At 34.2% G+C, this 14,255-nt stretch overlaps 1 protein-coding gene and 1 long non-coding RNA gene across 2 annotated transcripts; both read right to left on the reverse strand.

The window, feature by feature from the left end:
* Nucleotides 1–5,943: 5,943 nt before the first annotated feature.
* Nucleotides 5,944–7,025, reverse strand: LOC132254950 (uncharacterized). The gene is made up of 2 exons (XR_009467422.1): nucleotides 6,745–7,025; nucleotides 5,944–6,364 (listed from the first exon to the last, which is right to left on the reverse strand). It is a non-coding gene; the product is annotated as an uncharacterized LOC132254950 (long non-coding RNA).
* A 4,057-nt stretch (nucleotides 7,026–11,082) lies between these two features.
* LOC100241994 (pentatricopeptide repeat-containing protein At1g80550, mitochondrial) lies at nucleotides 11,083–13,377 on the reverse strand. The gene has a single exon (XM_059742177.1). The coding sequence runs from the start codon at nucleotides 13,289–13,291 to the stop codon at nucleotides 11,948–11,950; it is 1,344 nt and encodes a 447-aa protein (XP_059598160.1). The 5' UTR covers nucleotides 13,292–13,377; the 3' UTR covers nucleotides 11,083–11,947.
* Nucleotides 13,378–14,255: the final 878 nt, after the last annotated feature.

The following is a 14,255-nucleotide window of genomic DNA, read 5'->3' on the forward strand; positions in this document are numbered from 1 at the left end:
TCAATTCATTAGAGTACAAGTGTATATATAGATAAAAGAAAAGGCTATACATGGACTACATGGATTATGGCTACAATTGCTGAGGGATTGCAGTGACTGATTGCAGTGATTGATTTTTCTCCTTTAATGGTTCAGAGAACAGCTCACGCCAACACTCCCCCTCAAGTTGGTACGTAAATATCAATAAGTCCCAACTTGTCTAGTGAGTGATGGAATATTTTACTGCTCACAGCTTTTGTAAGAATATCGGTCAGTTGGTCTTCGGATTTCACAAAAGGGAATTGGATAATCTTTGCATCAAGATTTTGTTTAATAAAGTGTTGATCTACTTCTACGTGCTTAGTCCGATCATGCTGAATGGGATTATGGGAGATGTCAATTGCTGCTTTATTATCACAAAACAACTTCATCTCGGAGTCAGGGGCAAAACCAATCTCCGTTAGAAGTCTCCTAAGCCACAATAACTCACATAGCCCTTTAGCCATTCCACGAAACTCAGCTTCCGCACTGGATAGAGCGACCACCTTCTGTTTTTTGCTTCTCCAAGTAACCAAGTTTCCTCCAACAAAAGTGAAGTAGCCTGAGGTGGATTTCCTATCCATGATGTTCCCTGCCCAATCTGCGTCTGTATATTCTTCTACTCTTAGGTGATCATTTTTGGAGAACATAAGTCCTTTTCCAGGGGAGGACTTCAAATATCTCAAAATCTGCATAACGGCACTCATATGATCTTCACTTGGACAATGCATAAACTGGCTTACCACACTTACTGCATAAGCAATATCCGGCCGTGTGTGAGAAAGATAAATAAGCTTGCCTACCAGTCTTTGATACCTTCCTTTGTCTGTTGGTACTTGATTGGGATATTCTCCAAGTTTATGATTCGGAATTATTGGAGTTTCTGTAGGCTTACAATCAAGTAATCCAACCTCTGTTAATAGGTCTAAAATATATTTTCTCTGAGACAGGAATATACCTCGCTTTGATCTAGCAACTTCAATTCCCAGAAAGTATTTTAGTCCTCCTAGGTTCTTCATTTCAAACTCAGATGCCAACTGCTCTTGAAGTCTCGCTATCTCCTCTGAATCATCTCCTGTGATGATCAGATCGTCTACATAGACTATCAGAGCAGTTAGTTTGCCCTATCTATGCTTTAGGAACAAAGTGTGATCAGAGTTACTTTGCTGGAATCCATACTTTTTCATTGGCGTACTGAATCTCCCAAACCAAGCTCGAGGTGATTGTTTCAACCCGTATAGAGTTCTTTGTAATTTGCAAACAATGTTGCCTTCTGTGTTGGCTACATATCCTGAGGGAATGTCCATATATATATCTTCTTCTAGATCACCATGTAAAAACGCATTCTTTACATCGAACTGATGCAGGGGCCAATCCAGATTTGCTGCAAGTGACAATAATACTCTCACCGTATTTAGTTTGGCAACAGGTGAGAATGTTTCCTGATAGTCAACTCTGTATGTCTGCGTGAATCCCTTTGCTACAAGTCTCGCCTTGTAACGCTCAATTGTTCCATCTACCTTGTATTTGATAGAAAACACCCACTTGCACCCCACTGTTTTCTGTCCTTTAGGTAGATTGACAAGAATCCAGGTCTTATTTTTCAATAGTGCCTCCATCTCCTCCTTCATAGCCTGGACCCACCTCGGGTCTTTCATTGCTTCTTTAACACTTGTAGGAACCTGACACGAGGAGAGTGCAGCTACGAAAGTCTTTAGAGGTTCTGGAAGTGTCTTTGTGGATACATAGTTGGCAATCGGGTATTTCAACCTCCGGTCTTCTATGTTAGGAGAGTATCTATCTGGTGGCTTGCCTCGATTATGCCTGTATGGTAACTCATAGCCCACATGAGCATCATTAGTTAACACAGGTGTACTCAGAGTGTTCAGGGAACTTACCTCAGGAATATTCTCAGGAGATGGGTCTTTGGATACTGTGGAAGGAGGGGGTACTATCGACTGCTGTGGCTGTTGCTCTTCAATTACTAATGGTAGAACACCAGGTTCTGTGTCAACATCAACATCAGGTTCTGTATTGGATACAGAAACAACAGGCTCAACATCAAGTTCTGTATTGGATTCAGAAACAACAGGCTCCTAATCAAACCTCATCCAATTCAACTCTTTATTTTGAGGCGCCCCCTGAAGAGTAGAAATGGATGTGGTTGGAGAGTAGAAAGTCTCTGATTCCAAGAAGGTGACATCCATCGTCACATAGGTGCGATGATTAAATGGATCATAACAGCGATATCCCTTTTGATGTAGGCCATACCCCAAAAAAAGACACCGGACTGCGCAGGGATCAAGTTTAGTGCGTTGATTCTTGTGTAAATGAACAAAGGCAACACAGCCAAATGCTCGAGGCGGAAGCATTAAGGCAGTAGGTAGAGAGATGACAGTGGATAGGGCCTGGAGAGGAGTCTTGAACTTAAGAACCCTAGAAGGCATCCGATTAATAAGGTGAACTGCTGTAGTGACAACATCAGTCCAAAAATGATTAGGTACATGAGCACCAAGAAGAATAGCCCGAGCAGTCTCTAAAATATGCCGATTTTTCCTTTCGTCAATTCCGTTTTGTTGTGGTGTTTGAGGACAGGTAGTTTCATGAATCAAGCCATGGTGACTGAAATAATTTTTTAAGTCACGATGCATATACTCTCCACCATTGTCGGATCGAAGTATGCGAATTGTAGCAGATTACTGAGTTTTAACCATCTCATGAAATGAGCAAAAAACAGAGAAAACTTCATCCTTATTCTTCATTAGATACAACCAGGTCATACGAGTGCAATCATCCACAAAAATCACAAACCATCGAACCCCAGATATGGTGGATTTGGGAGATGGACCCCACACATCAGAGTGAATCAATTCAAAAGGCATCTGACTCTTATTAAAACTCAAAGGATAACTAACACGATGACTTTTAGCTAAGATGCATGTCTCGCATTTAAAATCCAAATTCGACAAACCCGAAAATAAAGTAGGAAATACAAGTTTCAAATATCCAAATGAAGGATGTCCTAACCGACGATGCCACAACAAAATGTTCGCCTTATTTCGATCACTAGAGCTTCTCGTATGGTTAGCTTGACCGATGCTAAAATCTTCCATATAGTAGAGCCCCCCTTTTTAGTACCACGCCCAATTATCTCCTTGGTGAGAATATCCTGAAGAAGACAAAAGGTTGGATAAATTAGAACAATACAATTTAACTCCTTCGTGACTTGGCTCACGGATAATAATTTATGAGACAATGAGGGTACAAAAAGGGTATTGGTTAAGGAGAGAGCTGGTGATATCATCACTGTACCAGCCCCTTTTACCAAAGAGATGTCCCCATTAGCATTAGCAATGCTAGTACGTCGAGGAGAGGATCGTTCAGAAAAATCACTTGCATCATACGTCATGTGGTCTATCGCCCCTGAATCAAGAATCCAACCATCATATGATTTAGTGGTATTGGTCCCGAGAAAACTCATACCTGTATCCAAATCAACTATTGTTGTCGGAATAAGTGACAATTGGGACTCAGCCGAGGCTATCGTGGCCTTACCCGTGCCATTAGCTGCATTTTTGCTAGCTCCACCATCTTTCCCATTCCCATCTCGTTGCCTCTTGGCTTGTAATTCATGCCACCAATCTGGGTAGCCATGTAGTTTGAAGCATGTGTCTCGAGTATGCTTCGAATTTCCACAATGAGAGCATTTCATGTCATTGGATGGGCCATTTGTCTTAGAAAATTTTCCATTCAATGACAGAGAGTTGGCTGCAATGGAGGGCCCTTGTTTGAGGCTTCGTGAAGCCATCACTGCTCCAGCCGCCTCTTCTCCATTACTGGCTGTCATCACTGCCTGACGCACAGCTTCTCTACAAACATGGGCATATGCTTGTTCCACTGTGGGAAATGGCTTAAGCTGCAACACATCACTTCTAATATTATCAAGTTTATCATCCAAACCATCAAGAAACGTATATACCTGATCCTCCTGCAGCATATTGTTAAAATGTTGGATATCTGCTGGACATTGCATTGGATTGGGACGACGAAAATCAATCTCCCGCCATAGACCTTGGAGATCATTGTAGTATTTTTCTAGAGAGCCACTACCCTGCCTGAGTCGCGCCACTCGTCGCCGGAGTTCATAAACTTGGGTTGCATCACTTCCATCAAAGTAAGTGGTTGCAATTGCATCCCAAACTTGCTTTGCCGTTGGAAACCGAATGAAGTTGCCAATAAGGGATGGATCCATCGAACCAATCAACCATCCTTTCACAGTTGCATTCTCAGTCCGCCACCTACGGAAGAAAGGGTCGGTTGTTAATGGTTGAGAAAGGTCGTCGTTGATGTAGCCGAGTTTATCCTTGCCCGCGACATACATCTCTACGACTTGTGACCAGAGGGCGTAATTTGTGCCATCCAGTTTGATGCCAATCGGGGCAATTGCTGAGTCGGTGGCTGGAATGGACGTCAGAGCTTTACTCAAGGCTTCTGTCATCCTTGCCGTTAGTTCAGACAGTACAGATGGCGAGATTGAAGATTCACCCGAGTGCGGATCTATATCTGCCATGTGAAAAGAGTTTGGGCTCTGTTTTTAAGAAATTTGGTTGAACAGAGGGTAGAGGATCGAATTCTGCTCTGATACCATGTTGGTCTGAGATATTTTTTATTCTATATCAATTCATTAGAGTACAAGTGTATATATAGATAAAAGAAAAGGCTATACATGGACTACATGGATTATGGCTACCATTGCTGAGGGATTGCAGTGACTGATTGCAGTGATTGATTTTTCTCCTTTAATGGTTCAGAGAACAGCTCACGCCAACACAGTCATGGTTCAAAATATCAGTCGAGTCTGGTACAACTCGGCCGAAGCGAATAATCTTTCAACACAAACCCAATTAAAAACTCGTTAAACTTAGTCGCCTCCAATGAGATTCTTAGTGGACTCAGTCGAAATTACGAGTTCAATTGTTTAAAATCTAAATTTTCTCAAATTAAACATTTTTTTTTCTCTCTTTTATATCACAACAAAAGGCAACCAAAATTGAGAAATCTTTAATAAATATGAGAGATTTTCTTAAAAATAAATTTTTTTTCAAGACCCATAATCGTGAAGGATAAAAAGAAGAAAGAAAGTTTCATGTTGGTGATGTAGTTGTGGTGGCCAACCAGTAAGAAACATCACATTCTTTCATCGATGATGATCTTTGCATGTTGGTGTTGCCTCTCCTTGCTCGATCTCTATTGTTTGGTTGTGTAGGTATCCCTTGGGATTCAGAATTAAAGAAAATGACTTAATGTATTGTTTTATATAAAAATGATTTATTATTTCAAATGTTCATGTATTTACATCATTTTACCTTATATGACAATGGTGTTTGAAATTGGAAATTGGAAATTTGAAAATTAGTATTTTACCATATATGCTAACCGTATTTGGAATTGAAAATTTAAAAATTAGTATTTTATATATTAAATATGGTATGAATGCCTTTAATTTAGGTAATATATTATTTTATATGGTAATGGTATTATATAAGGCATATTATTTTATATATTAATTTATTGTTAATAATTTAAGAAATTATTTGATTTATTATTATGTCAATAATTTATTATTAAGTTTATTAGTTTTTTAATTCATTTAATTATATTAAAAAATTTTGAACTTTTAAGTATCTTATTTTGCGTATCTCCCGATACCAAACCGAGATACCAATGTGCCTTAGAACCCTGGATTCAATGACCGATACCGCAATTTTGAACCATGATTGAAACATTTATATACCTGTATGATATTCAACATTTTCAAATAAAAGATGATATTATACAAAATGAAGAATTTAATAATGTAAAAATATAATAACCTATAGAAAATAAGTAATAACAAAACATTTGTTTTATCCATGCAAACCATACTAGCAAAAAACATTTTCTATGCTATTTGAATATTATCTAAAATAAAAATGACTAACATATAATAGTAGTAAACCACATAATAATGTAACTTGATAGTGAGCTGATGGTTGGGAAGCTAAGCCAAAATGAGGTGGTGGTTAGTTAAAAGTATTGGTTTGTTGTGGCATGAAACTCTATATCATTGCCTTCAACTCCACCAATTGAGTGGTAGTTGTAGTCTTAAAACTCTATGATCTATCGTCGCAACTTCTTTGTCTCTTCATTAGGAAATTCAGTTGCACTCGAACACTTAAGTTGTGATTCATTTCCCAAACCTTGAATGTAACTTGATCACTTCTCGAGCACTCAATGAGTTGTCTCTAAGTCAGACAAGAGTATCAATCTTCAGGGTACTTTGCTCTTGAATGTCATGCATCTCTTCCTGGAAAATATGGTAAAATTTCAATTAGTAAAAATATTAAAATAATGTGATGCATCAAGAATCTATCATCTATCTAGTTAAATTGGCACCTTCTTAAGATAAACAAGTCAATCAACATGTAAATATTAGCATATCAACCAAACTGATTAAAAAAATGTTCAGACCAAAGTCAAGAGCTATCCAATTCATACAGTACAACAATATAACTAGCGTGAACATACCAAACCAAATTGCTCTGTTATACACAACAAGCACACAATAAAACCAAACCAAAAGCCTAAATTATCACCAGAGAGCAACATACTACCAAAAAATAAGCCTTCAACACAAATTTTTTAGTTGAACACGAGAAAAACAAAACCTAGAGCGTGGCAACTCACTTGACAGCCGCTCACGCGGATTCTGCAGAGCCTCCCGAAGAAACTGATCCACTTGGTTGACAGAGTCCTCGGAAATCATCCCAGAACCGACGAAGACAACAAAGCCGGAGCAGAAGCAGAAGCTGAAGCTGGTACCGAGGCATCGAGAGAGGAAGAGGAAGAGGCATCTTTCTTGGAGGATGAACAAGAGAGCATCAATCTGCTCATGCTCTCGTCCAAATCAGCGACCTCCCAGGACTCAGGGGCTCCGAGATCGTGAATGTAAAACATAAGATGTTATTTGGTAAAGTAATGTTCTTAATTGTTGTATCTTAGAGGTAGGATGTTTTGTTCCCTTCTACATTATGTTCATCTTTGAAGAGGGTGAATTTAGTTTAAAGACGATACTTTGTCAGAACTTAACCACTTTAGTGCGATAAGTACCCTATTTCAGTTTTGTTTTCTTTATTGCTTTGTTAGTTTTAGGCTTAGTTATGTTGTCTAAGACTAAATTCTTAGATTTTTATTTAACATTGAGTCCACTATAGTAGTCATACCCATTGTTGCATTTAAGTGTGTTGTAACCTTTATGTTATTGCATCTAGGTTTGTAGCCTTCTTCCTATTGCAATTATTGTACATCTTTTAAAGGTTCTTCTAAGTCTCAACTTTTCTTACCGTTCAAACTTTATTTTACTTTATCTAAAAAGTACACTTTAGATAAGATTCTGATTGTTGAATCTTGGAGGTAAGATGCTAATTTCATAGTACATTGAGATTGATCTTAAAAGAAGACAAATCTACTTTAAAGAGAGTGTTCTATTGCACCTCGATGACACTAATCTAACAAGTGCCCTAATTTCAATTTTTAACAGTCCCATTTATACTATTTTGGGTTTAAATTAGTTCATTTTTTTTACCCCAAAGTTGAGATGTAAGGAAATATAAATATGTTAAATATCATTTCTATCCCAATAGTAGGTTGTAAGAAACTTAAGGCTATTGTTCATTCCCAAGTTCAAGGTGAAAAATTTGAGAAAAAAATTTGGAAAAAAATATTTTAAATGAAATTTTCTTTGGAAGATTTTAAAGAAAAAAACTTAAATTATTTAGTAATTTATTTTCCTTAAATTTTCATTAGTTTCTTTTAGGAAAATGGGAACAAAAATATTTTAATATTTTCTCATTTTCTTTCTTTATGTTATATATGTTTGGTTTTCAATTTTTATTTTTTATTTTTTTGAAGAAAAATATGAGAAAAAATAGAGAGAAAAATAAAAAAGAAAAAAGAAAAAAGATAATAAAAAATAAAAATAGATTTAAAATCAATATATTAGTATTTTATACTACTTCAAACTCATTCCCCTTATTTTAATTCTTTTATATAAAGATTAAATGTAAAAGTATATAAGTTTTTAACTAATTTTAATTATATATGATTTTTTTTCACATTTTTAACAATAAAACATATATGAGAAAATCATTTTCCAAGTTCCATTTGATTCCAATTGCTAAAAACAATATTAAAAAATGATTTGTTTTTTTTAATATTTTGTTATACTACGAAAATATCATTAAAGTATAATGCAACCTTGATAAATTATACTAAAAAAATTTTGAAGACTTTGATAAATAATATTTTTTGTCGGTTTTGGGGTCATCGTGTTCAATTAATAATTCAATAAATTTATTAGATGATACATTATAGAAAAAAGTGTAATTTGGCATAAGACTCACTTACTATATAAATTAATAATTTTTTAATATGTAACTAAATCCATATGATTTATTTAGGAAACGTTTGTAAAATATGTATAATGTTACTTGTTTAAATAAATAAGTGCTATATATTTCAAAAAATGAATACTTTGAAAAATTAGATATATTAATTTTATTTGTTTAGACAAAATACATAAAAAAAAAAAAAAAAATAGCCCGTTCATAAAAAATAATAAAATAAAATAATAATTCACTTAATTACAATAAAACGATATTAGATATAATATTTTAAGAAAATAAGAAATTCCTTAATAAATTAATATTTTATCAATTAAAAATTTGTTTAATTAATATATTTTCTTTGGAGTGGTGGTTAAAAACTTATATATTTTAAAATTAATTAATCTTTATATTTAAATGAAAGAGTTAAAAATAAGGAAAATAAGTTTAAATATATAAAATAATTTATTAATGTTAAGAGAGTGTTTAGTAAAACTTAGTACTTATTATTTAATAATTTAAGTTAACTTTAAATTAAATTATTTTTTAGTTATTGACTTAAAATTTGATGCTTAAATTAAAGTTGCTTGATAAAAAGTAATTAGTTTTAATATATAAAAATAATTTATTAATACTAAAGGTATTTAGTAAAACTTAATACTTATTACTTAATTATTTAAGTTAATTTTAAATTAAATTATTTTTTAGTTGTTAACTTAAAATTTATTACTTAATTTTTGCTTTTAAGTATTAAGGTTGTTTGATAAAATTAATTTAAAATTTATTTTAAATCATCAAATTAACATATTTATCCTTATGAATTATAATTAAGACAAAATATGTCAAACAACAACGAAGATTATAAAGTAACAAAAAAGATAATGGAGATACTTAGGATATACGATGATAAAAAAGTAAAATAAAGATATGAACTTAAAAATAAATTAATTATTTTAATTTATTACTTGAAATTATTTTTTACTCTAAACCATATCATTAAGATATTTTATAAAAAAAAATACTTAACTTACCACTTAAATTAAGTTATTAAATTACTTTAAATTATTAAATTAGTTTACCTAACATTGTTTATTTTTGTCCGTAATTTTTTCTCAACATGGTATATTTCATTGCCATAATGGGTAGTCACCCATTGGAAAAAAATATATATATATTTTCATTATTTTTGTACTCATAATCTCTGCATATGGTGGCACCTCCTTTCGAGAGCACAAGTGAGTCCAAGCCTTCACTGTAAAAAGTAAAAACGCACCACCACGATGACATTATTTCCTCACCAAGATCATCAAACTTCTGCGCGTAGCATGAACCATTCTCACCACCTGTTTGACCAAATTCCCCACCCAGTCATAACCCTAAAAGATTGCAGAGATTTTCGAAGGGCAACTGATTTAAATAGAAAAATATATATGTAACATAGAATAAACCCTAGGGAAACAAAACCATGATAAAATTATTTTTATACCCATCTTCCAACGCATTTCATTTAGGGTATGTTTGGTTATTGAAAATTATGAATACAAATAAGAGGGAATGAAAATACAGAAAAAAGTAAAAAAAAAAAAAAAAAATGGATAAAATGAAAAAATAATAATAATAATAAATTATTTTATATGCTATTTTAAATTTATTTCATTTATTTTTCTTCAATAATTTAAAAATATATAAATTTCTTATTAATGTTAATTATATTTGATTTTTTTTCATATTAAAATCAAATGTGATAAAAAAAAATTCCTCAATATTTTTTTTCTTAGTATTTTTGGAAACCAAATATAGCTTTACTTTTTTCTTTTATATAAAAATTAAATAATTTGAAAATACACAAGTCTCTTACTAATTTTAATTTTTGTTTCTTTCTTATTTTTCTAGATAAATTAAACATGACAAAAATTTTCCCCGTAATATTCTGTTCTTCCATTTCTTAGCACCTTTGGCGAACCACCCATGAACCAAAACGAACACCATCTTCATTCGCTGGCAAATAATGAGGATTCAACAAGGATTTCTCTCTTATATGTTCTTCAAAAAGAACAAAAAAAAAACACTCAAACTATGGATTTTCAAATTATTTAATCTTTATATCAAAATAAAAAATTTAATAAAATGAGATGGAAAAAAACATATACAACTAATTTATTAATTTTAAATTTAATTTTTATTTCTATTTTCTATTTTCTTTCCCTCAAAATTTTCAGGAATGAAACATAACATAAAGATTTTGGCCAAGGATGATTTGCAGTGGAGCTATAGTTCTCTTGATGGTGCAAGCACAGTGTTTGGTACGGAGAAACAAGGTTGGGGTTGGTTTGAAGAACAAAATATGATCGATATAGTTAGGAAAATATCAAACACAATATTTTTTCCTTATAAACGAAGAAACTAGACTATGAATGCATTTGAGAGTGATTTTAGAAAACGTTTTTAATATTCCTAACACTTGAATTATAAAAATTTTCGAGTATTAGAAATGTTAAAAGCGCTTTATAGAATTACTATCAATCAGACTCTATATCAGACCTAATTCCCAAGTTCATAATCATTCATGTGATATATGTATATATAGATAATTCAACTTAGTCTAACCCGCAGTGGCCTTTAATCAATCATGCAAAGCTTAGAACAAGAAAATGAAGAAAAATTAGAGAAACAAAGAAACTGGATACAAGTAATATCACCATCTTAGGAACCCTTTTGGAAAGACCTATAAAATACATAGACCACAATTTACAAGTATATCAGCAAACAGTTTGTGGCGAAATAACTGTTGTGAATTTCTCCCAGTTGATGAACAATACCAATACCAGGAGTCATGACCCGAGTTCTGAAATGAAATAACTAAAAAAGAATCAATTTCCTAAAATGAGATGTAAGCCAACATTAATAGCAAACACAAGCTGCTTCTGGTACAAGAGCTTGAGCATTCATTATTCTACAAATCTACGAATCTGTTGCCTCATTATTATCAAGGTTACCAGAATTGCAAGTCCGATGTGTTAAAACAAACTTGAAGTCCTGAAAATAGCCTTCACCAGATAATCATCAGAAAGAAATCTCTTTGCCGAAACCTTTTCATATGCTTCCAAGCCATTTGTATCACCGATCAAGCGCCACATGAGAAGTCATGCAGAAGTTTTTATTCCTCCTTGAAGACAATGAAAATAGGCTGGAAAATTTTCAATTCTTACAAGCAGGGAATAGATGCCAATTGAGCCAAATCTTGATCCGTCATTGTCAAAAATCATTGAATAATCTAACCCCCCTCTCCCTTGGCTCGGCCAAAGTCCTTCAGTGTACATCTTTTGTTATGCTATTCACTTGTATCTCCCTGGCGTACATCTTCATTTTGCTATCCACAAAATTCTACTTTTTTCCCAGCAACAAATCTAGCAGTGGGGTTAAATCTCCTAAATTCCAATATAAGCATTATGCAGGTAGTATCAATCTTCCCGTAGGCCTATGAACTACTAACACCCATCAAGAGATCATTCAGTATGGGGCTTGGTCCCAAGATCTACCCTTGGTTTAGCAGAAAGCCCTTTTGCTAACATCTCTTCCTCATACTTCCGAGCCAAATCTACCATACCCTTCTGCACTAAAGCATCAATAAGAGCATTATACGCACACGCATCCGGACTACACCCTTGTTCTTCCATCTTCTTCCAAACGATAAAAACAGGTCGAAGAAATCCCCACCTCCCAAACTTCTTCATAAGCATCACGTAAGTGTCCATCCTAGGCCTAACCCCACTATTGATCATCCTATCAAACGTCCTAAGAATCTGTTTAGGCTTCTCAATACACCCGAAAAAGCAGTGATAAGTAATCACGTTTGGTGCATAACCCTTCTCACGCATTTGATCGAACACCCCATAGGCTTCTCTAATTCTCCCATTTTCACACAACAGCTTGATAATTGTATTGTAAGTCACAACATTGGGCTCACAACCCACCTCTTTCATCTCGCGAAATACCCGAATTGAAAAATCGACACCCTCGGAAAGACCAATGGCACGAATGACCGTGTTATACGCCACAACATCCAGCCTAATTCCCTTCTTCTTCATCTCCTTATACAATTTCACGGCCCTCCATGGCTTCCCACTCTTGCACTGTATATCCATATATATCGAATAAGAATATAGACTTTTACAAACACCTCTCCTATCCATCTCTTCCCAAAACTCCCTACACTTCTTCCACCACCCCATTTTGAACCACCCACGAAGAATAATGTTATAAATTTTCACATCATCGTTAAAAACCAAGTCTTTGCTCTCTTTTAGGAACAATTCTTCAGCTTCTATTACATGCTTATACTCACAAAGCGCGTCAATCAAATTCGAATACGAAGTTTCATCCCTCAGATTAAACTCCTCAGTTCTATAATAAGCATTCATCGCTTCTTCAACTAGATGCGCCGCTGCATAGCGCTTGAACACGAAACGAAAAGTGACATGGTTGGGGTACGCAACTGGGTCTGCTTTCATGCGTTGGATCAAAACCCATATGAGATCGAATTCGAAAAACTTGCCCAGAATGTCAATCATGCCATTGTAGGTATCAGTGGTGTGATTGAAGCCGCATTGGGTTTGAACCCAATCGAAGAACTCGAGTGCGCGTTTCCAGTCATTGGCGTAGCAGGAGAGAGTTTGGCGCACAGTGGAGTGGTCAAAACTGGTTGAATTTGGGGAGATTATAGGGTTTGATAGAGGCTCTGGTTCAATGGGTTTGAAGGGTTTTGTGGAAAAGGATTGAGTGAATGGATAAAGAAGAGTTTGAATGCATCGAAACGAATTGCGGTGCCGAGGAGAGATCAAAGAAAGCATTGCCAATGTAATGACTTTGCACTCTGATTCTCTTTCATCTGTAGTTTCTTCGAAGCGGCTGAGCAGTGGCAAAGAGATTCGGATTTTTTAATAAATAAATGTACAGTAATTTCTATTTTTTTATCAATATCAAAATTTTCATTAGTTGTCTCAAATAAATATGATAAAGCTAAATATTTTTTTGCTGGAGTTTCAGACTTTTTTTCTTTCTCAGAATTTTTTTTGGGTGGATTGAAATATTGCCCCGTTTTGTTTATACATAAAATTAAATAAAAATAATTTAATTTCAATTATTTTCCTTTCATTTAAAATGAAATATTAGTTTATTTCTCATAAAAAGAAAATAAAAAATTATAAAAAATATGTACTTAATGTAGTCTATAAACCATTAATAAATATAGCATCTTGTGTTAATTAAGGGTAAGGGTTTATGATTTAGAGTTTAAGGTTTAAAACTTATGATTTAGGGCTTAGGGTATATTGTTCAAAATTCAAGGTTTAGTTATAGGTTTAGGATTAAGGGTTCAAGTTTTGATTTTAAGGCGACAAGAGCACCACAAAAAAAGGACAGAGATATCACCGATGGTAAAGGTAGCAGCATCTAAGCTAGTATCTAGGCCAGTTGGCTTCATCGACTCAGCAATTGAAGTAGTTGATCTTGAACCAATTTGTTCATCAATTGCCCCATTACCCGGTAAACTCTCCTGGATCAATAGCATTGGATCGGGAATGTGGCCATTTCATTATAGCCCATTGATCCATGACAAATAGAGACTCTTCGACTAAGACATTGCCTTTCTATTTGTAGATTGTTCACATTTCACTGGCCAGGTTCGAAACTCTCTTCACTTCGCCCCATCATGCAAGATATAGGAGATTGGGAAAAATAAAATTGTCAGTCTAGACTGGGAAATGAAATTCATAGAGCCCCCAAGTGTTTTCGTTGTGGATTGCCAGCTCCACG

Source organism: Vitis vinifera, chromosome 13 (assembly GCF_030704535.1).
Source record: "Vitis vinifera cultivar Pinot Noir 40024 chromosome 13, ASM3070453v1".
Lineage (NCBI taxonomy): Eukaryota > Viridiplantae > Streptophyta > Magnoliopsida > Vitales > Vitaceae > Vitis > Vitis vinifera.

Excerpts from the sequence above, each read along its gene's own strand:
- LOC100241994 (XM_059742177.1), bottom strand. The coding sequence starts at position 13,291 with ATGCTTTCTTTGATCTCTCCTCGGCACCGCAATTCGTTTCGATGCATT.